Source organism: Eubalaena glacialis, chromosome 6 (genome assembly GCF_028564815.1).
Source record: "Eubalaena glacialis isolate mEubGla1 chromosome 6, mEubGla1.1.hap2.+ XY, whole genome shotgun sequence".
In the NCBI taxonomy this organism is placed as follows: domain Eukaryota; kingdom Metazoa; phylum Chordata; class Mammalia; order Artiodactyla; family Balaenidae; genus Eubalaena; species Eubalaena glacialis.
Window position 1 is genome coordinate 1,521,016 of NC_083721.1, and position 22,699 is coordinate 1,543,714.

At 57.2% G+C, this 22,699-nt stretch overlaps 2 protein-coding genes across 10 annotated transcripts in view; one reads left to right on the plus strand and one right to left on the minus strand.

Moving 5' to 3' along the window:
- The window catches only part of SLX9 (SLX9 ribosome biogenesis factor), a 29,668-nt gene extending 15,193 nt beyond the window's left edge, over positions 1–14,475 (minus strand). For 2 of the 9 annotated variants that reach the window (XM_061193827.1, XM_061193826.1), the window contains exons 1-2: positions 14,262–14,466; positions 9,291–9,399 (exon numbers count right to left, since the gene is read on the minus strand). In XM_061193827.1, coding sequence (XP_061049810.1) covers positions 9,291–9,399; positions 14,262–14,399 — 247 coding nt within the window. In that variant the 5' untranslated portion in view covers positions 14,400–14,466. Of the gene's footprint in view, positions 1–9,290; positions 9,400–14,261 lie in introns of all 9 variants that reach the window. The other 7 variants (XM_061193819.1, XM_061193822.1, XM_061193824.1 and 4 more) reach the window with 7 other exon arrangements.
- A 7,888-nt stretch (positions 14,476–22,363) lies between these two features.
- The window catches only part of ITGB2 (integrin subunit beta 2), a 35,823-nt gene continuing 35,487 nt past the window's right edge, over positions 22,364–22,699 (plus strand). The window contains exon 1 of the mRNA XM_061193828.1: positions 22,364–22,548. The gene's annotated coding sequence lies outside the window, so the exon portion shown is untranslated. The remainder of the gene's footprint in view (positions 22,549–22,699) is intronic.

A 22,699-nucleotide genomic window follows, 5' to 3' on the forward strand; every position in this document is an offset into this window, starting at 1 on the left:
TCTGGGACAGCAGCCACATGTAAGTTCCCCAGGTGTCCGAGCCAGCCCTGTGAAAGGGTCCCGCCTGCGGACGTGTTGCCAAGCGCCAAGTGCAAGTGCCCGACACACAGGGAGGCCAAACAAGTGAAACATCAGTGCCTGGAGCAGAGAAAAGTGTCTTGCAGGGCCGAGCAAGGAGACGGGTGCTTTGTGCTCGAAAAACCCCAAACTGCCTGAAAGGCTTCAGCAAAGCGTTTTTAAAGGCCAGGTGACGGAGGCGGGCGGCGGGGTATGGGACCAGCTCGTGCACAGTTCTCTAACTGGCTGGTGGTGAGGTTAACAGGGTGCTTAACATTAGGCACCAGAAGGTCTGGGGGCTACGTGCTCAGGATCATCAAGTAGTTAATTTCTTCCACTTAGTGGTGGTTTTTAGCATCTGAAAAACTCAGGAAATACGCTCAAGATACTATTATCTGGGCACTTCCGAAAGGAGCTACAGCAGAGGATGTGCGAGAGGGGTCTGCCCGCCCCCCCTCCAAGCCCCAAGGGGTCCCGCTCGATTACAGACACACCCCGTGAGAACGGGCCATCCAGGCTGGACGGGGGACACTCGGGGACGCTGGCCAGCACCAAGAGGGCAGCGGTACCACGTCGATCCTGTCGCGTCCGCTCCCTCCTGACGCCTGTGCACCGCTTCTCTCCTCCCAGCACCAAGCCCCCTCGGGCTTAGCCCTGGACAGGCCAAAGCCCACAGGTCCCCCCTCAGAGGAAGGTTCTGGAACGGCAGGGGAGGAGAGGACAGGGAAGGCGCTAAGGCCACCCCACCTGGTAACAGAGGAGGAGCACCTGCCGGTGACCAGGCCCGGCTTCACTGACCCGAGAACACAATTCCAGAAATCGCCAGCCCCATGTAGGCGGCTCCAGGGGGAGCACTTGTACCGACCCTGGTACTTCAAGCCAACCTCGTGGCCAGGAGGGCCTCCCGGTCAGTGTGTGGAGCACAGGACAGAGGCACTCCGTGCGCCTCGTGGGAGACAACCAGGGCTAATACCAGGCCAACGTCCCCCCAGCGGGGCCCCAGCTTCACTGAGCTGCCCACATGAGGGGCCCCGTCGAGACAAAGAGCAGCCTGCGGCCCCTTCCCGGGTGGCATCAGCCCCACCCAGGTCAGGGAGCATCTGCGTGCTGGGACGGGTCACAGACACACAGCCCATGTGGGGGACACAGGGACAGCTTTTACTTGTAATGTTGCTTCTCTCTTTTCTACAACGTGCACATCCTGCTTTTTCAACTATGAAATGTTGTTTTTTACAAAAGTAACTTTAGCAGGAGGCTGGTCCCTAACTTTCAAGTCTCTGCCAGGGGCGCGCTGCACTGCAAGGGGGAGCCCCGCGGCCATTCACTGTGGACGACTCGGCATCCACCCAGGCACTGGCTCAGCTGCCGTGGAGCCAAGAGCTCAGACAGGAGGGGGCACAGGGGCCCCGTCCACAGCCTGGCCCCTCCTACCGCCTCCAAGACCCCAGGGCAGCCCTGGTCCACTTTCTCCACCGCGGAGCCCGCTGGAGGCCAACACTTGCGTGCCACCTCTCAGGGCCTCCTGTCCCGTGTGTGCGGCTGTCCCTGTGCAGTGAGATGCTGGCCCTCAGGTGGCTGCACGCCCCACTGCTGCCACCATGCTGGGACCCTCCTCTGCCCAGGTGGCAGCCAGACGTGACATCTCCATAAGCGAGTGAACGGGACCACATCCCATCAGAGGGCAGCAGGCAGGAGGGACAAGCAGCGTTCCTGCACCGCAGGGCGTCGTGTCCTGCGGCCTTTATGGCCCCCCCCCATTTTTTTTTTTGGCTGCGTTGGGTCTTCCTTGCTGTGCGCGGGCTTTCTCTAGTTGCGGCGAGCGGGGGCTGCTCTTTGGTGTGGTGTGCGGGCTTCTCATTGCAGTGGCTTCTCTTTTTGCGGAGCACAGGCTCTAGGCGCACAGGCTTCAGTAGTTGTGGCACACGGGCTCAGTAGTTGTGGCTCGCGGGCTCTAGAGCACAGGCTCAGTAGTTGTGGTGCACAGGCTTAGTTGCCCCGCGGCATGTGGGATCTTCCCTGACCAGGGCTCGAACCCATGTCCCCTGAACTGGCAGGCGGATTCTTAACCACTGCGCCACCAGGGAAGCCCCCTTTATGCCATTTTGAAGACATTTAAGTCCCACAGGCAACCTTACGCCACGGACACTCAGCCCGCCATGCTGCCGTGAGCATGTCGGCACCACACGTTCCCAGACAGGGGAGGAGGTCGCCACGATCCTCCTCGTCTTCCACTTGGGCTGCACTCTGCACTCAGCGCTCTGCAAGGACAAACTCACGGGGTCCCCTGACACCCCTTCTTGCAGAGAAAGAAGCTGATCATAGAAAGCCTCAGGCCGCCAGCAGGAAGGGGGGGCAGGATGTGCCCCAACAGGCTGGCTTCACAACTGGCTCCTGACCCCCCGCCAAGACAGCAGAGGGAATAACTGAAGCACGGATCGCCTGGGACAAATCCATCAGCACTGCAGATATGCGACTGTGTGAGAGAAAACCCAAAACGCCACCAGGAGGCCACGTGGCAACATCTATGGGCCCTGGTTTGCCCACCCCCAGTCCAGCGTCTCAACGTGTCAGGATGCCAGGCTCAAGAAACAGCAACCCACTGGCTTCCCAAGCAAAAAAGCTTGGCCCCCAGGGAAGTCGGCAGAGCCTCCTCCAACAAGTGGACCCTCACACCAGCCCTGCTCGCCACCACAGGCCAGCAGGTCCCAGAGGGAGAGATGCCCAGAGCTATCGCGGAGCACAGGCCAGTAGAGCGCCTGCCCTGCCAGCGCCGCACGCAAGCGCTCCCAGGGTCTGGACACTGGCCCAGACCAAGATCTGGAGCCTTGGCCCACCTGAGGCCTCCTGCACCCATGACCCGAACGCCAGCAGCACAGCACACCTGGGGCGGGGGTACACAACACACCTATCATGTCACACAGCTCCAAGGGTCAGTGTGAGCCACAACAGGGTACAGGCCTCACCTGTCATGCTGTCACTGGCCAGTGCCCAGGGTAGACTCAGGTGGGTCAGTCTCCACCCGTGTCCGCCCTCAGGAGAATGAAGGGGGACCACCAGGGTGGGCCAGGCAGCTACTCTGCGGGACTGAGGGCCCAAGGTCCCACCTGTCAGTGGGAGGAGGACCACACCCCACTCTATAGCCAGGCCACTGGGGTGCCACGCAGAGGGGGGATGGTAACACAGGGAGCAGAGGCCAGGCTGAGGCTCTGAGAGGGAAGCACCGAGAGAGGTCCTGGAGCTGGGCGGGGAGACCCCTTGTCCGCAGGGATGCTCCAGCCACTGGCAGGGGACACAAGGGGGCTGCTGGGCCACTCCCATCGCCCACCCTGAGCCCAACATCCTGGCGGGCATGGGCACTTAGCAAACATTCACCACACTACATGGACTTCGCTTTTGCCCGCAAAGACATCTCCTAAGGCCACCTGGCCGCCCCCGACGCACGAATTCAGCCACCCCTGCACCGGCACTGCTGGAACAGGCATGGGGGCTCTCACTGCTCGGCCCAGCACAGGGAAGTGGGGGAGCGGGCGGAGGGCGAGTGTTATGATGTGATTTCTTTTGTGTTATAATTCCTACTCATCCCGCGTGACACACACATGAGCTGTGAAGACACGTTAGGTGGTTCAAAATGGAGTCACAGTGGCCAATGTGAACCTCCGCGTCAGCTGTTTTGAAACGTCCACTGCAGGACCGCGAGTGTCTTAGTGATGAACTGAGAGCATTACCTTAGATGAGAGGTTTGATGGGGCACGTACGTCACTGAACCAGAAGAAGCAACTGATGAAGCCCAGACCCCCTTCCCAAGACAAACGATGTTCCTTAAAGAGACCCCTGAGCCCAGCGACCGGAACCGACTCCATGCTGCCGAGAGCTGTTCCAGAGACGCTGCCCGAGGCCCTCCCTCTCAGCCGCCGGGGACCTGCTGCCGGCTAAGATGCCACCTCCTGCCCGAAGACTCCGGCAGTGGTCCGGCACCTCTCCTCTCTGACTACCTGTGTCCCGTGCTGCGTGCCATAAGCCAAGTGACCGTCCACCTCCACCCCCGCGATTCTGACCCGCCCTTCCTGCTGGGCCCTGCAACATAACAGCGCAGAACTGGGGTGCAGGGCGCGCTGCGGGACACTGGGGTCCCTGTGCACCCAGCTCCTCGGCACCTTGGGCCCATCCACACACGCCTCCTCACAAGGCCACGCTGCAGCCAAATCCCCTGCACTTCCCGCCAGCCGAGAGCCCGTCCAGAGCCGGGAAGAAGGCGCTGGGAAAGACCCCGTCCTGCGAGGAGGAGGAGCCGGCCCAAGGGCCCCAACCTCTCCCTCTCCGAACCGTGCAGGCAGGATCCTCCGTGCCCTTCCCTGCTTCTGTCCGTCCAAAAGAACGGGCTCAACACAGGCAGAGCAAGGCGAGAAGAGCCCAGCAGTGGGGCCCTTCCTGTCCCCCGGCTGCCAGCAGGCCCAGAGCAGCGGCCCATGCCTTCCATCCTCTGCTCGAGCACACAGAGCTCAGGCCCTGCTAGTGCAGGCAGCCCTGGACACAGTGGGCACCCCTCCCAGGGCCTCCCCCCACGGCCAGGAGGCAAGCGCCCGGGCACCACGCGGGGTGCTCATAGCCTGCAGCCACAGAGGACGGCGGGCACCACGCACCGCGGCCAAGCCCAGGAGGGCATCCTCCAGCTCCCAGACCCGCAAGTGCTGCTGCCCACCGGAGACCTCCAGGGCTCCCCTCAGCGGCCTCAGGAGGCCAGGGAGGCCAAGGGGAGAGCGAGCCACCCCTGGCCAACGCGGGTCTCCACAGAGCAGCAGCTCCCTCCAGGCCTGACTCTCACTGTTCCTGTTACACTCGGGCCGGGTGGAGAGGAGTAGAGCTTAGTAAAGCTCTAAGTGGATTATTCTGTCACAGCCCTGGGGTCACAGCCCTGGGGTCACAGCCCTGGGGCCACAGCCCTGGCGTCACAGCCCTGACTTGAAAGGCAGGGAAAGTCCCTCGATGGGGAGCTGCATCCGAAGTCCCTAAAGACAGCCTCTGGGAAGCGCTCGGGTCCCGTCTGCGCCCCAAGGTCAGCCCTCCCAAGCCTCCTCTCCTCCTCCAGGCAGGACCCGCTCCAGGTCTGGGCTCAGCCTGAAGATGAGACGCAGCTCTGCTGCCCTCTGCTGAGCACCTGCCTCGGAAGAAACCGAGTTCCGGAGGAAACCGCCGCGGTCTGCCAGCGGGGGGAGCTCAGGCCGCAGGGAAAGGGAAGGTCAGGGCAGAGCTCTCTGCTTGGGTGGGGGAAGGGGGCGTCTCGGCAGCACAGCCCCAGGAGATGAAGGCGGGTGACCCCAAGGCCAAGTCCCTCCACCAGGGCCTCGAGGCCTCCGTGTCCACTCACCACCGTCACTTCCCCACCTCTTCCACCCAGAGCCCCTGCAGACGCGCTGCCACCGCCACCTCCTCCCTCCTGCCCTCCTGCTCCCGTGTCCCTCACCAAGCCCGTCCTCCACCCACTCACGCCCCCGTTTGAGTCCAGGGGCCGGGACTGCCCAGCCCAGGGCACAGGCGGGGGACTGGCAACAGCGCAGGCGCTTATCTGAGCACCAAGTGGCTTGCTTCCCGCAACAGCACAGCACAAAGAGCACAGAACTGGAGGGCGGTGCCCTGTGCGGGGCAGGATGCTGGAGCCCGGGGCCGCCCCGACCTCCACCCGCTCTCCAGTCCGGATGCGGAGGAGCTGAGGCCGCTCCGTGCAGGTGCGGATCCCTGGGCCTCGGCCCGACCCTCAGGGCGAAGCTGAGTTCTGCTGCTGGTGGGGGGTGGGGAGGCCCATCACGGCAGAGCCCAGTGGTCCCCCCACAGGAAGCTCAGAGCCCCTGCCTGGAATCAGAAGGAAAACTGGGGGGGAGACGCGGCTCCTAGGCCGGCAGGGCTCCCAAAGTCTCCCCGTGGAAGCTAAAGAGATGCCGCCAGCAAGGCCCCCCGGGGTCGACCAGGCCCCACTGCGCCCAGGCTGCAGGGGAGGGTGTGAGTGCAGGTCTGCGCTGGGAGGGGAGTGCAGCAGACACGCGTCCACCCCGGGGCGGGGCGGGGGGGACCCACAACCAGACTCCTCTGGGACCACATGGACCACACGGGCACAGTGGCCAGGGACGCGGGGAGCAGTGCTATTTGCGCCTCAGCCCAGGGCAAGGACGTGCTCATCCAGGCAGACAGGCGCCCTCGCCATCACGGCCCAGCAGGTCACTGAGCAGAGCTGACTCACCGGATGCCACTTTCCACATGACCTGCCTCTGCCCCGGGCCACCGGTCCCAGCTCAAACCCAGGGGAGCCACGAGGCCCATCGCCCAAGAGATCCAGGGCACTGGCCAATCAGGAGGCAGGTCTGAGGAACCCCAAAACGCAAGAGCAGCCGGAGAGGGAGGCGTGGGTAGGGTGAGAGACACCTGCCCCGGGCAACCAGGGCACCTCAGCCAGCAGAGGGCCTCGCTCAACGGGACACGTGGCCGATTACTCCTCCAGCATCACCGGGCACTTATGGAAGCCAGGCCCAGGTGCCGTTCCCCACTGTCCACGTTTACTGACTCATCTGAACCCCAAAGCAGGCGGCACTGAGATGGCAAGGACCAGTATTACCCCTGTTACAGGTGAGCAGCCAAGGGCCACAGAGCCAAGTGGCCGGCCCAAGCCCCCAGCTGCGAGGCTCCGGAGCACACGCCCCACAACCGCCGTCAGCGCTGGGCCTCAGGCGGCCCACCCACTTCCTCCAGTCCCCTGGGACCTGAGGCTCTCACAGCTCCGCCAGCCGCGAGTCCGCAGAGCTCACAGCAGCCAGCGCCCTGAGCTCTGCACACCAGGGCCCGGGCCCTCTCCTTCCGTAAATTTTCTTCAATTTTCTGTACATTATGACACTGTGACATCCTTAATAAAAACAAAACAAAACAAAACAAAACAAAACAAAACACCTATCTGGCTGGAGAGAGACTGCTTTCTGGGGGCTGGCCAACCCCCATCTTCTGCCTCCTGGCCACCCTGCTGCTTTCCCACGGGGTCCTGCGCGCCGTGCCCTGGTCGCTAGGACCTGTGAGTGTAACAAACCTCTTCCTCAGCTGCCCCTCCTCCTCCGTGGTCACACCCCACAGACCACCTCGTGAAAGAAAATAAACACTGCCTTCCTTCTCTCCCTGTCCCCCCTCCACACCCCTGTGGTTTTCAGGCCACACCACCCAGATTTTAAGAGTCCCCTCTGCTGGGAGGTGACATCTGCTCTTTCTGGTTGGCCATGCTCTCCGGGCAGCCAACGCTGTCTGTGGCGGCCTGGAATTTTCTACAACCCCTCAGATTTAGGACGAAGGCTCAGGGGTAAGTGAGCTCTGCCTGCCGCCCACTGAGACAGTCCCGCAGATCAGGACCGCAAGGGCTGACCAGGAGATCTGGATGACAGCCCATCGCAGCTCAGGACCGAGAGGAGATGGGGGCTTCTATGCTCCTGCAGCCGCGAGGCAGGACCCACTAGGCCCTGGGCCAGTGTCCTGAATCTGGCAGCATCAGAGAACCCTGGAGCGGGTGTGAAAACAAGGTTCCGCAGGTCTGGGATTGGACCCCAGGGATGCCGGTGCTGGCCAGAAAAGCCAGCAAAACTGCCCGGTACACAAACCGTAAAAGAACCAGTGAACACACATAAAGTTGTTTGATCATGTGGGTCACCAAAGGGACCTAAGTGGCCATGGCTCCGGCCCTCCCAGGCACACCCTGCCCGCCCTAACGAAGGCAAGTCCCTGCGGCAGCCCCCCACGGGAAAGCACTCAGGCAGGTCACGCAGCCAGAGCTGCCATGTGCTCTGCGGAATCCATCCCAAGAAACAGCAGGAGAGTCTGACGGCCGAGAATATGGTACCCACAAACACACCACTTTGGATGTCAGGATTACTCTGGGCTGGAGGCAAACAGAACCAGCAGGTGCAGAAAGAAGCCATCCAGAACTTCCCTTATCTGACTAAAAACAGACAATTCTGAAATGAGGACTGCCATGCATCCCCTCTTCCGAGGAAGTCTCATGGTCATGAGGACACCAGAGCCGGCACCACGTGGACCTGCATGAACCTTCCTCCACGTATTCACCCCCCCCAGTTTGCCCTGGGAAGCCCACAGTATCACTGCTCTTGGCTAAGATGCTGCAGAGGCCCAAGTTCTCACCACCGCTTTGAGTTACTCATCACTGAGGTTTCTCCCACGTGATGTGACCTGCACACAGCAGTAATTTGTTTTTCTCTTGTTAATCTGTCTTTGTTAGTCTAACTTGCAGGGTCCTAGCCAAGAACCTAGGAGGGTAGAGGGGAGGCGGCTTCCCTCCCTACAGCTTCAACATACAAGGAATGGCAAGGAGATTCGGATAATCTCCCCAGTGAAATAAAAAAAAATCCAAAGCAATGATGCAAACAACATGACCTCATGGGAGATGCTTGATATAAGCCATACCTGTGAAATAACTACAGCTTACAACTGCAACAGCTGTTTACAAACTGTAGATGGAAACCCAGAAAAATTATGCCAAAAACCTAGAAGCCCTGCCTTGGAGGCCAGAGTGCTCCCAACAGGGCTACAGACGCTTTTATTCTCAATGGCTCAGCTGTAAATGTGCAGCTCATATACGCAGCATGAAGCTTCTCTCCAGAAAGTGGTGGCAGTGTGGCCACCCAGGGCAGGAGAGCCGCTCCTCTCCTCCAGGAGCAGCCCAGACGGGACGCTGGAGCCAGGAACACCACAAAGCCCCAAGTGGGGGAGGTGCAGTAGGAAAAAAGACCTCCCCCACATGATAAACACGTGAAGGAAAGGGGAGCGGGGCCTGCAACGCACCCTTGTTCCCACCTGGTTTTGACTGAGGCAATCACGAAGATGGGAGCTTCTTTTACTTCGTTTATCTGAAATAAGGAATTACCACTGATCTGTTTAGGTGTGATGATGGCCTTGTAGGCACGTTTATGTCTTTTTTTCTAAGAGCTCTTAAAAATACTTACTAAAGAATTCTTGAGGGAAATGCTGTTTGTTTCAAAATAACCCAGTACTGTGTGTGCTGAAAACAGAGGATAGGCACGTGGACTGTCTTTATACCATCTTCTGCTTAGTACATCCTTAAAATTTTCCACTAATAAAAAAAATCTCTTAGAAGTGTACAGGCGAACCTGAAATCTGCTCTGGCCCATGCCTGTGAGTACGTGGAAGCTGGCCAGGCGCCCGCCCCTGAGGTCCGTCCTGCTTGCTCTCACCTCTCCTGACGGAGGCGATGCTCCTCGCGTCCACGTCCAGCTTCTGCACCAAGGCGCTGGGGTCTATCGTGGTCCCGGCAAACACACTGGCATTCATGAAAGCCCACTCCTGAAATGGAAACAGAGGAGACCTAAGACCTGCTCTGTGGCTTCAGAGACCCCTCGGCGAGGGCCGGACCCCCGCTTTTCCAGAGCGGGAGCCGGAGAGGAGCCCGAGGCCACCCCAGCTCAGACCCCAGAGCTCTCAAGCCACATCCTTTCTGCAGCCTCGGTTCACCACCCAGCCCTGGATCCTGGTTGCGGGACCCTCTGAGACCAGATGCAGGATCAGTAATGATTATGAATTACACCCTCAACACTCAGGAGCCCTTGTAAGAGGAACCAGGTTTCCCCCCACACCTCCCACCTTCCCACTGTCCCTCCCGTTTCACAGCCACTGCTCCCTCTCAGCAATCTCCCTGTTTCCCACCCCCATTCATCCCACATCAAGATTTCAAAATCCTCCAGGTCACTCTGCCCATCACACTGTGCTAACCCAGACCCCGCCTCCCAGGCCTGGCCAGCTCATTCGGGTCCAAGCTCCAGGACAGGGGCCTTGGAAGGGGCGCCAATAACACGGGGGCTTAGGCACAACCTCTGAGCAGACGCTGGCCGGGCAGCAAGCCGCCCTGGCCCGGGGGCAGCTTCCACGAAGCAGCGTCATGGCAGGCTGGAGGTGGTGTGAGCTCAAGGCTGCACTGGCTCAGAAGTGGCCGGACAGAATGGCAAAGCCACTAGTCCCTGTGAAGGCGGGTCAAAACATCAGCTCCCTGAACTATGACAGCAGCCTCCCAGCCACACACATGTATCCAGCAGTAAAGGGCAAGGATCTCTGTGGCCATGGGGGCTTAAGCACAGTCTGACCAGTAAGGAGCTTGTGCTGACCCAGGCTGCCAGGCTGAAAGATAAAGACAAGAAAAAACAGGAGCAGGGAGATGGGAGGCCGCGCACTGGCGGAGAGTGGACCCGGAGTCACACGGCAGCCCGGAGCCAGGCCAGTGAGCAAATAAACGACCACGTGAACAGCATCAAGCCCCCGCAGTGCCACCATGCACTGCCTAAGACATCCGGTTTTCAACAGCAACAGAGCAGGACCTGTGCAAAGAAACTGGGAAGCAAGACCTAGGCAACAGAAGCTGCTTCTGAGGGGCCCACGTGTTGGACTTGGCAACAGCCTCATAGCGGCCACTGTAAATATGCTCAGGTCTAAAAGAGACCCTGTCTAAAGAACTACAGGAAAGTATGGTGACAACATCTCATCAAATAGAGAACATCAGTAAAGAGACAGAAATCATTTAAAAATAAAATTCTTAAATATGCTACAAGGACATACTGCACAACACAGGAAATATAGCCAATGTTTTATAGTAACTATAAATGGAATATAACCTTTAAAAATTGTGAATCACTATGTTGTACACCTGTAACTTATATAACTGTACATCAACTATATCTCAATTTTTTAAAAACAGAAAAAAAAAATAAAATTACAGCAATCAATTCAGTGTGGCATTGGCGTAAGGATATACAAACAGATCAACAGAACATATTAGTGTCCATAAATAGACCCACACATATATGGTCAATTGATTTTTGACAAAAGCTCCAAAATAATTTAATGGAGAACTCCAATAAATTATGTGGAAACAAAATGATATTTATATGGGGAAAAAAATGATTCTCAACCCCTACTGCATACCATAACAAAATATATACATGTTTTTTATAATGTATATTTTTATAATATATATAAGTAAATAAAATTCTGGAGTAAAAAAGTACGTTAATCAAAACAAAGAATTTCACTACAGAGATTCAAAAGTAAATCTAAGCTGGCAGAGGAAAAAAATCAGTGAATATGAAGAAAGATCAATAGAAATTGTACCATATGAAGAAAAGACGGAAAAAGAACAGAGCTTCACAGACAAAAATGAATAGAAATAACCTTACACAACAGCCTTGCAGAAAAACAAATAGAGCCTCAGAGCACCATTCAGCATGCCAACCTATGCACATGTAACGGAAGTACCAGAAGAAGAGAGACAGAACAGGGCAGAAAAAGTATTCGAAGAAATTATGTCTGAACACTTGCCAAAGTTGATGGAAAACCCTAACCTATACATCCAAACTCAATGAACTCCAAGTAGGATAAACAAACTCCAAACAGAACAAGCACAGAGATCTACACCAAGACACATCATAGTCAAAACGTTTAAAGGCAAAGAGAAAATCTTGAAAGCAGCAAAAAATGACTCATCACATACAAGGGAACCCCAATAAGATTAACAGCTGACCTCTCATGAGAAACAATGGAGGCCAGAAGGCAGTGGGATAACATAAAAGTGGTGAAAGACTATAGTCAACCAAGAATCTTATATCCAGCAAAACTATCCTTCAAAGATGAAGGTAAAATAAACACAGTCCCAGATAAACTAAAGCTGAGAGAATCTGTTGCTAGCAGACCTGCCTTACAAGAAATATTAATAAAGTTTTTTAGGCTAAAAGCAAATGATACCAGACAGTAATTCAAATCCACAAAAACAAAACAAGAGGCCTGGAAAAGGTAAACATGTAACTAGCTATGAAAGGATAATTGTAACAACTTACAGTTGGGTTGTAACATATTTGGACACAACTTGCATACATAACAATAACAGCACAACAAGGGGATAAGAGGGAATGGAGTTAAACAGTAGTGAAGATTCCGTCTTTCACTTGAATTAAGATGTAAATACTGATGTACATCATGGGCCCTATGTCAACCAGCAAAGGACATCCACTGACAAAAAGTCTCTCCATGACCAAACTCTGCTCAGACTCCCCTGAGTCAACTAAACCTTGACTTTTCACAACACCAAAAGCACAAACAACAAGAGAAAACAAGATAAACTGGACCTCATCAAAATTAAAAACTGTGCTTCCAAGGACAATATCAAGAAAGTAAAAAGACAACCCACAGAAGTAAAAAAAATATTTGCAAACCATATATATCTGATAAGGGTTTACTATCCAGAATATATAAAGAACTCTGACAATTCAACAAAAAAAAATCAACATAATTTTTAAATGGGCAAAGGACTTGAATAGACATTTCTCCAAAGATACACAATCAACAAGCCCATGAAAAAAATCCTCAACATTATTCATTACCCCTTAGGGAAATGCAAATCAAAACAATGAAATACCACCTCACATCCAGTAGGATGGCTATAATCAAAAAGACAGACAATAACAAGTGTTGGTGAGGATGTGGAGAAATTGGAACCCTCATTTATTGCTGGTGGGACTCTAAAATGGCACAGCCATTGTGGAAAGTAATCTGGCAATTCCTCAAAAAGTTCAACATAGAGTTCCATACATCCTAGCAATTCCACTCCATGCATCCACAGAAAAATTTGTACACAGCAGTATTATCATGATGGCCAAAAATTTGAAACAACCTAACTATCCAACTTATGAATAGATAAATAAAATGTGACATGGTCTGGTATACCCATACAATGGAATATTTTTCAGCCATAAAAAGAATAAAGACAACAAAGAAAAGGATGCTACAAAAATAGTACTATAAGGATGAACTGCAAAAGCATGCCCAGTGAAAGAACCCTGACACAAAAGGCCACGTATCATATAATTCCATTTGTATGAAACATCCAGAAGAGGCATATATATACAGAAAGCAGATTCATGGTTGCCAGAATGACTGAATGACTGATAATAAGTATGGGGTTTCCTTTTAGGGTGATGAAAATGTTCTGAAATCTGTAGTGATGATTGTGCAAATCTGTGAACATATTAAAAAACAAAACAAAACCCATTAAATTGTACACTTTAAATGGGTGAATTTTATGACATGAATTCTACCCCAATAAAGTTTTTATGAAAACCAGGGAACTGATGCCAGACCCTGGCTTCAAACGTCGGCTCCTCCATCAGCAGCTGATGGTAATTTATTTAAACTCTTGGTAATTTACTTAAACTCTCAGTTTTTTCCTCATTTCAGCAAAATGAGGGTTGGGGCTGTTATGAAGAAGTAAAGTGCCTGGCACACAGCAAGTGCTTAACAAACATGGCTGTTCTCTTTAGCATTACTGATCCAAAGCCACAGTCCCCACAAGCCAGCAAGATTTTGTCCACTGTCCGGGTGCTAGCCCCTTGGTTACAAACACCAGTAAATGCTTCCAGGAAGCTCCAGGGTCACCACCTGGATAAACAAAACATGGTCTAACCAAACAGTGGAACATTGTTCCACCACAAAAAGGAATGAAGCATTGATACACATCATACAACCTGCATGAGCGCTGAAAACGCTATGCTAAGTCCAAGAAGCCAAACGCAAAGGCCACAGCCTACACGCAAAGGCCACGGCTCCATCCGTAGGAAATGTACCGAACAGAGGCAGAAAGATCAGTGGCTGCTTAGGGCTAGGTAAGATGGGGGGACGGGGGGGACTGCTACAGGGTACAGGGTCTCTTCAGTTTGCTCTTCGTTAATCCTGGGAATTCCCTTTCCTTTCCTCGGAGCACAGCTACGATGCACAGGAATTTTTGCCATTTTCGCGCAGCATTTCTACACGTGGGGATGGGAGGTTCCTGGTCCTCCCTCGCAGAACTCCAAACGCGGAGCAAGTCAACGCCTCCCAGGCCGTCGCGCACGTGAGCAGCCGAGCCTCGGGGTCCACGGAGGCCACGACACTTCGCGGACTAGGAAGGCCCGCAGGCCGCGCGGTAAACTCCGCCGAGGCCCAGGGCGGTCCCGGGGTCGCGGGGACCCTTCGGGGGCGACAGGGGGGCGCCCACAAAACACGCGGGGCCGGAGCCGGCCCGGGACCCCCGAGGCCGCAAAGTGTGGCGCCCCGACCCCGGCCCGCGGCCCCCTTCCCCCACCCGCAGCCCTTCCCCACTCCTACGGCCCGCGGTGTCCCCAGCTTACCTTCCCCCCGACTCCGCCAGCCGAGGCCTGCAGAGAGGCCGCCTCCCGGGCGGGCGGCGCGGGGCCGGGCGCGGCCTCCCCCGTGGGCCTCACGGCAGCCTTGTGCACCCGGGACCGCAGCCCCCTCACTTTCCCCATGTCCGCGGCGGAGACCCACAACCGGCCGGAAACCGAGGAGCACACGCGGCACAGGCTGCCGGAAGCTGGTCCGCCGCTCTGGCGGCCCGGCGGAAACAAGAGCCGCCGCGGCTGGAATCCGCGATCCTGCCCGCGCCGGCCGCGAGGCGCCAGAGAGGAGTGGGGCGGGGCCGCAGGGGGCGGGGCTGCGGTGTGGGGGCGGGGCCGCGCTCCTCGTCCTGCCTTTGGCTCCGCCCCGCCTCCCGGGGCAGGTGTGGCTAATTGCTGGAATCACGCAGCCTCCCTGTGATCTGGAGAATGATGGTTACAGCGCTGGAGGGGATCAAGTTTGTTGAAATACACGAGTGTGTTTGCTTGTGCCTGTCAAAAACGCCCTGCGGGGAGGAAGAGAATCGGAGGACTGGGGAATCCCTAAAGGAAACCCCATACTTATTAAAACACCTCAGAGGCATCAGGCCAGGATTTATAGGGGCGACTTCACAGAACGGATCTGGGCTGGGGCCAGAGAGAAATGTCCCTGGAAGAAACCCCAGAAGCCAGCTCTCAGGCTCAGCACCCCGACTCTGTCAGTGGCCCTGCTATCACCAGCGCCTGCCCAGGGCCAGGTTGGGTGTCTGACCAGCGCCTGCCAGACCAGCTTCCTTTGGCTAGAAACTGTTTCCTGGCTGTGACCCAGAGTAGTGGAACTTCTGGAGAGGCTTTCTGGAGCACGGAGAAGGCCAAGCCCACCACTCACTCATGTCCCCACTCATCTGGTGGCACCTACAACTTCTTTAAGGGGTGTCACGAGTCATTCTCTGGTTCCGCCAGACCTAAGGAGAACACAGAGGTAATGACTGCTGGGTACACGTGCTGCCAGGGTGCATGCAGACACAGCACTAACTCAGCTGGCATCCAGGAACGACCTCCTGGAAGCAGGCGCAGAGGCACTAGGCAGCATTCCAGAAGCAGCTCTGTTCTGTCGGCTCCAGCATCACTGGGCCTGATCTTCGACACACTCGCATACTCTGCATCCAGCTAGCCTCACTTCCTGAGCCGTCTGCGGCAGGGAGACCTGGGCTTGCCTCCTGACTTGGGGGCCTGCTCCCTTGCCTGACCCCCAATGAGCTGGGCCCCTGGCCACCTCCAAAGGCCTGCAGGGCAGCCACCATTTCAGGGTTTGCTTTTTGCCTTTTCTGTACAGCCCATGCTTTCTCAATAGAAGGAAAAGAATGTCCAACTGCTGCAAAATGGATCTGTTATGAGTTTTTTAAATCCTGGGGCCCGTTCCCTCTCTTTCCCTTCATCCCCCTGCATGACCAGGCCACACCCTGCTACCCTGACACTTTCATCTGCAGCCCCGACCTCTCTCTGGGTCTCCACCTGAAATTGAGGGAATCTTAAAGTGGAATTCTTGGTTCCCATCCCAACCTGCCCCCACTACCCGGGCAGTATATTCCCCTCCAGAAGAAATGGCACGGGCACTCACACAGCCTCCCAAGCCCCAAACCGAGCCGTCTCCTTGGCTAGCGTCCCCTCTCCCTGTCACATCCAACCCAAGAGCCCCCTTATCACTCCCTCCAAATTCCACCCCCACCTGGGCTCCTGCCCTGGCCTCCTCACTGGAGGCCCCTACCTCCCCAGAGGGGCCACGGCCATGATCGTCCTGGAAAGGCTACCCCTGGCTTTGGCCTCCGGGGGAGGACCCCTCCCTCAGCCGCTCTGTCCTTCCCAGCGCTCAGCCGTGTCTCCTCTGTCCCATATGCCGTCCACCTCCCTGCGGGACCTCGCCGCCTTGGTGGTCTCTGGACAGGCCACGCCCCCCGTGCTGGAGGCGCGAGTTAATTCTTCCGTCGCGCGAGGGCGCCCGCGGCCCGCGTGGGTTTCTCTGGAGGAGCTGGGGCGCCGCGGGCGCAGGCGCGGGCGTGCTGGGGATCCCAGCGCGGGCCCTTCCCCGAACCCCGAGCGCCTTCAGCCTCCGCAGGGCGCGGACCTCCTCGCGGGTCCGGGGGTCCCACGAAGTCGTGGAAGGATGGCTTCCGGGAGAGCCTCGGGGCAAACACCCCGCCGCTCATCCCGGTCCATCCGGTGCTACGGGGCCCTCCGCAAGGACTTCCTGATGACGCCCCAGCTCTCTGCTCTCGGGTTTCCCAAACCCCACCAGGCTGCGCGTTAGAGCGGACGGCAACCTGCGAACAGCGGGGCTGCAGACCCCCGGCTCTGACCCGCTGCTCCTCCCAGCGCCCGCGGCTCCTTGCGGCGTGGGCGCCGCCCTGACCAGTGGCCGGGCTGGGACGTGGAGCCCCAGGGGCCACTGCATCCCAGCCCTGACTAACCCTGGGCCAATGCCCTGACCCCGCGCGTCTCCATGTGCCCCCTGTCAGGACTTCCTTCCTGGGGTGGTCCTGGGGCTGCACCAGCCTCCCGCGTACAGCGCCCAGCCCGGTGAACCCGGCTCCGGATAAGCCTTCCTTAGCCCTCCTCAGCCCCGGGAAGGCGTCCTATCAGCCCCCTCCCTGGCCACACTCCTCTCCCCTCAGCCCCCGCAGGCCTGAGTCTAGGTCTCGGGAGCCCCCGGGCCTCTCCCCGGAGAGGAGGCCCGGTTCACGCGCCTCCAGCGAGGTGGCCAGGCTTGGAGGTGACTTGGGCAAGGTAGGAGCCTCAGTTTCCCCATCTCTACACTGGGTTGCCGCAGGGGTTCTTTGAGGACTGACAGGTAAAGCACCAGGAGGCCCCTGCGGGCAGCCGGTGCTCAGATTCCAGTGGCAGCAGGTCGGTAGGGAAGCAAACCAGACAGTCTGGCGGCTCAGGGGCGGGCCGTCGGGGTGTCAGCGTCAGCACCAGGCAGGGTGCCCCGCGGCAGGCGGAGGTTCGGCGCGCGGGCCTTGGGGCGTCTGAGCCGGGCAGGGGCAAAGAAAAGTACTCAATGTGAGGACCTTCCTGCCCCGTCCTGCTGCCCCGGGGCGATGGGGAGGGGAGGCGACTCCCCTCCCTCTGCGCTTCTGCGGGCGCGTCCCGAGGACTCCTAAGGAAGCGGCTCCGGGAAGGAGGCGCCAGACTCCAGGGCGTGCGGCTGGGACCTGCCCCAGCCTCGCGGTCGAGTGGGCTCCGTCCACCGGCTACGGATTGGGAGACTGAGGCTGGCGTTGGGGTTAAAAATGATCGGTTTGGGTCTCTGCGGGGCCGTTTGTCGTCTGAGCATCCCCCAAACAGGAGGAATTTCTGGGAATCGGGCACGCGTGCCTCCCGCTTGGCTCTGGGACAGCGCGGCCCGGGCCCAACCTGTGCGCCTCTGCGCGCGGCGACCACGGGGTTAGCAGGTCCCGCCCGTCTGCGCCCAGCAATGCGACAGGAAGGTCTGGTGCAAACTATTTGGGGTTGCGCAGTTGCTGCACTGGGAAACTCTTGGGGTAAAATAATGCGTCCTCAATATGGTCGCGGCGGGGCGCGGGGGGTGATCCGGAGGAAGTGGTGAGGGAGGGGCGAGAGGCTGAGGCCGGGCAGGAGGTTACCCGGCTCGCGATTTCCACTTGACTCCCCGGGCTAAGAGACGCGGTGGCCCTGGCCCGTGGCCCTCCGGGGAGCCCCGCAGCCTGGCGCCCTCCTTCCAGCTCTGCTCCTTTTCGTCCTTTTAGCCCTCCCCCATCTAGAGAGAGAGCCCGCTGATGGCGGTGGGTCCCTAGGTTTTTGGTTTGCGGTCTCATTAACCTGATTTATAGTAACACCCTTTTCTGATTACAAAATTAATACGTGGCTATCATAGACAATTTGGAAAATACAGAAATCTAGCTCTGAAGTTAAAATCCCTTTAATCCCGTTGCCCAGAGGTGTCACCGCAGTGCACGGTGTCTGCGCCTCTCGAGCCTCTTTTTTCCCTCCCTGGGTGGTGCAGCCTTTGTAACTAGGAAGCTTGATCGTTGCTAAAGTGTGAAAAGGATTAGGTCTCCCTGACACCCACCCAGCACACAGTCCAGGGTCAGCCGGCTTGCAGCTCAGCTCTTACAGCCCGGACCCACCTCCTACCCATGTGACCTTCAGTGGGTCGCTCCCTGCTGGACGGTGCCACACCCAGATTAGGGCACATGTTCCTCCCCAGCGCCACCTCGGCTTCACCCCAAGCTTAGCCAGCCTCTGGGTGCCATGCCCTCCCCTCCTAACCCCCTGCCCTGACTGCTTCAGCAGCCTTGCTGGGCTGGCCTGGCACTTGGCCCTGAACCCTGCTCCACCTCCATGTTTCCAGGTTCTGCTGAGAGCTTCCTGTACATCATCTCAGCATCCTGAGAGGCAGACCCCCCGCCCTCATTTTACAGATAGAAAAAGGCGCCTTCTAGGAACTGGCCTAAGGCCTTGCAGCCACCTGCCCGGCTTGCGCCTGGCCTGCACCCCAGCTCTCCCGGGCTCAGCCACTGCCCACCTGCCCTCCTCCTTTGTGTGCCAGCAGCAAGGCTGACCCATGGGGCCCGCGCCGGAGACGAGCTGCTAGTTCTTGGAGAAAAACAACACAACCCAAGTGGGAGAAGGAAGATAGAAGACCGTCCCCCGAACTGCAGGGGCTTCCCCGGTGAAGGAGGGCGAGACCTTTCTGGAGAGGTCCCTCTGGGCTGAGAGGCTGCCTCTGGGCTGGGACCCAGAACCAGACAGGAGGGAGGAAGAAGGAGGAGGAGAGCAGGTGTGCAGAGGATCCCCTGGCCCCAGCCGGGATGCCTACAAGAGTGCCAGGGACCCAGGTGGGTCAGGCACTGCAACACCCACCTTCGGGGGTTCAGTGGGAACTGGGGAGCCAGTGAGGTGCTTCAGTGGAGGAGGAGGAGTCGTGAAATGACAGGAAAGGCCAAGAGAGAAAGTTTCTAAGACAGAAATGACCTCTGGGGTCTGCTTCAGTGCTGGGTGGTCTTGGACTCTGTTCCAGCCTCTGATGTCCTCCTCTCCTTCCTCCCCAGTGCCTAGTGCCTTCCCGTGCAGGCCAGTGTGGCACGGGACTCAGGGTCCCATCTGGGCTCGTCCCCGCACTGATGACCTGCCACCGGAGTGTGTTAAACAGACACCAGGGCCCTCCCCGAGCTCCGATCCAGTGGGCTGGACGTGGACCAGTGGATCTGCGTTCCCAAGAAGCGCCCAGGTGCTCCCTCCGCCCGCCCCCATCGCCACTGTCCTCACTCCCGGGGAACCCCAACCCACAGGCTGGCCCTCCGTCTGTGTTTAAATGCAATTGCTTATTGAAGGCAGGATGGGCTGTGGCTGACACAGCACAGGTCACACAGCCAGCCAAGCTGAAGACAGGTGCTATCTGCTCTTCCCAGGAAAGCTTGCCCCTCCCTGTCCCCAGCAGACCCATAGCACTTCCTCTGTGCCAGGCGCCGTTCTGTGTCCGTGTGGCTCATAACCCCACACCTGGTGACAGAGCGCCGTGGTCATCATTCTCATTGGTGGATGAGGGGACTGGCTGCAAGTCTGAGGCCACACACCCAGGCCTTTGCCCTTCACCTCTACATGACCGATGTGACACATTGCGTGTAAAGTGCCACCCTGGGGCCAGAGGCAGGGACAGCTCCTTACCGGTTAGGGACACAGCAGGGATGAGGGGTCCACGGGCCAACAGCGTTTAGGTGGGACCCTTCAGGGTGGGGAATGTGTGGGTGGGCAGGGAGGGCTTCAGGGCCAAGCATGCGGGTAGGACAACACAGGCGAAGTCAGGGATGAGGCAGGTAATTAAGTTTAGCTGAAGCTTGGGGTCCCCGGTGGGGGAGGATCACAAAAGCACGTGGGCTTTTGTGGACCTTCCCAGGGATCCTGGCAGGGGGGCGGGTGAGAAGGAGTTTCTCAGACATTCCTCTGAAATCTCACCCTGCCTAAAACCCACCAACTCCTGGGGGTGGGCAGGGGCCAGTGCTCCCACCCCCCCACCCCCCAGGAAGGGCTCAGATGCCACGCTTTTCTCTTCATCCTTCTTACTTCATCCTCTCAACTTGGAGAAGCCAGGCTCGAATTTGCACTGCATTTCTGGGAGGGAACGGGGAGAGAATCTGATTCCTATCATCTATTACATGGAAAGAGACCAATGCAGAAAAGATAGATTGTTCCCCCAGGTTCAAAAGTTAGAAGGTAGAAGCAGAAAACTTAAAGGGAAGAAATTTCTCTGTAAATCCAGATATAGACCCTCCCCTAAAAAAAAAAAAAGTCTGTAATTTTATCAAAAGCTCCATGAGCGCTGGGACTGCATCTCATTTTTCTTTTTATGATTTACATCTTTGCATTTATTGGGCACCTGCTGGGTGCCAGGCCCATTGCAGGATCCTTTCACGTGTCCTCATTTATCCTCCCAACTGGGCAGGGGAGCAGACTGTGGGAAACTAAGGCCCAGAGGAAAAACAAGGCCAAGGGTCCTGAGTTGCCACCACTACTAGCGGGCCCAGCTGTTAGACCCCAAGTGCAAGTGCTATCTCTAGCCTCAGACTCCACTCCCCCCAGCCAGGCCCCTGGGGCAAGAGGAGCTTAGACAGCGCCTCTGGGAACTGGGACACTCAATCCAGGGTTGGAAGGTGCCAACTTGCTTTGACAAAGGCAGCCCAGACTTCCTGTGGATGTGCCTCCTCAAGTGGCATTGGTGGAAAACACAATTGAACAGGAAATGGCAATATGACAAGTACCAGGAAGGAGAGGAATGACCCTGGGGACTGGGTTAGGATTAGATGTCTACCCCCCCACTGTGCCCCCAACCCCCCCCACCCCACCCCACCACGGGTGCCCCACAGATCAGCCTGGCCTTTGTGGTGAAGGGAGGGGTCTGGGAAGGCGTTAGATCTTCCTGTTCCGGTAGAGGAAGGTGTTAGCTCCTCACACCCCCGCCCATCCCTCACCTCGCCGTAGAGCTGTTATCACAGTTTTATTTTTAATCTGGGCTCAGTGCTTTCCTTATTCTAACTGTGTAAATGTGTTCTGCTGAGCCAAGTGGACATACTGTAATTACATTTTCTTCTTGGTACAACTTTCTGGTTTTCCTCCAGAGTTGGTAATGGCTTAGCTTTTTTGCTGGCTCAGTCTCCTTTCAACTCAGAGCCCGGTCTTCCTCCCTCCGACAGGGACTCTTCTCAGTGTGACCGTCCACGCTGTCAAGCCTATCAGTTCATCTCTATGCTTTGATGAGAGTCAGGCAACCCCTGCTCAGGCCCCAGCCCCCACCCCAGCCTCCCTGGGGTGCTCAGACACCTTCCTTCCAGGTATGTCAGGGAAATAGGAATGCCACCTCTTCAGCTTCCTCCCACAAACAGAGAAAGCCGCAAGGAGGAAGGCTAAGGAATAAAGGCCCTCTGCTTGACAATGAGAAGTGGGGCTGGGTGTGCTGTGGCCAGTGTTCAGGACAGTAGGTAGCTAGAAACAGCCCCCAGCCTCTCAAATCTCTTCTCTCCTTTCCATGCTCGCTTGGCTACCCTCCTGCAGGTACGTGGCCTGGATTAGAGCAAGGATCTCCACTGCCCTGGCTGGGTGGCTTTCTGCCTGTTGGTGTGGGTTTGTAGGGGGCCAAATGAGCAAGAGCTACTAGAGCCCTTGCCATGGCGAGCACTACTTCCTGCTCTGGTCCCCCAGCCCCCCTGGAGTGTGCTTGCCACCCCCTCTGCAGCTGCCTCTGCCAGCACCTCCCACCTCCCCCGTCTCCCCCCGACACCCCCTTCCCCCGTCTCCCCCCCACTCCACCTCCCCCACCCCCCATCTCCCATCCCCGCCTCCCCACCCCCGCCTCCCCACAAAAGAGCAACAGCTGAATCAACATTGCAGAAGGAAGCTACTGGCAGGAAGAAATTAAAAAGAGAAAAGCAAAGATGGGGGAAGGGTCTGGAGAAGACAAGGGCTGGGTTGGAGGGGGAATTTGCAGGCCAGGTGGGAGGGCGGTTGGCAGAGGGAGGTGCGATGGTGGAGGCGTGCCGGCCAGGAGCTGGGGGCTGGGAGGGAGCTGCCGGCAGCCTTGCTGCTCCCCTGAATGCCCGCACGTCACGTGGGGCGAGTTCTCAAGGGACTGTGTTCTGCCTTTTGGGTGCTGGGTGCTGGGTTGGTCTTTCTCCGGCTCTCGTGTCTCATCTGTCCCACAGACACAGCATCGTGGGCTTCAGTGTCTGACTGCAGCCTCCCCCCAGTGTCGGCAACAAAACTGCACCCACCCGGGAACCTCTGTATGGTGAGCCTGGAACCCCTTCGCATGTTCTCCATCATTAAATATTTCTTACTCTTCACACTGTCGCAAAGGAGCCCCCTTCTTGTGCTCTCGGGGCTGTGTGTTATGGGGACATGGCTGGGCGGGAAGGGGGCTGGGGGTGCCCAGGTCAATG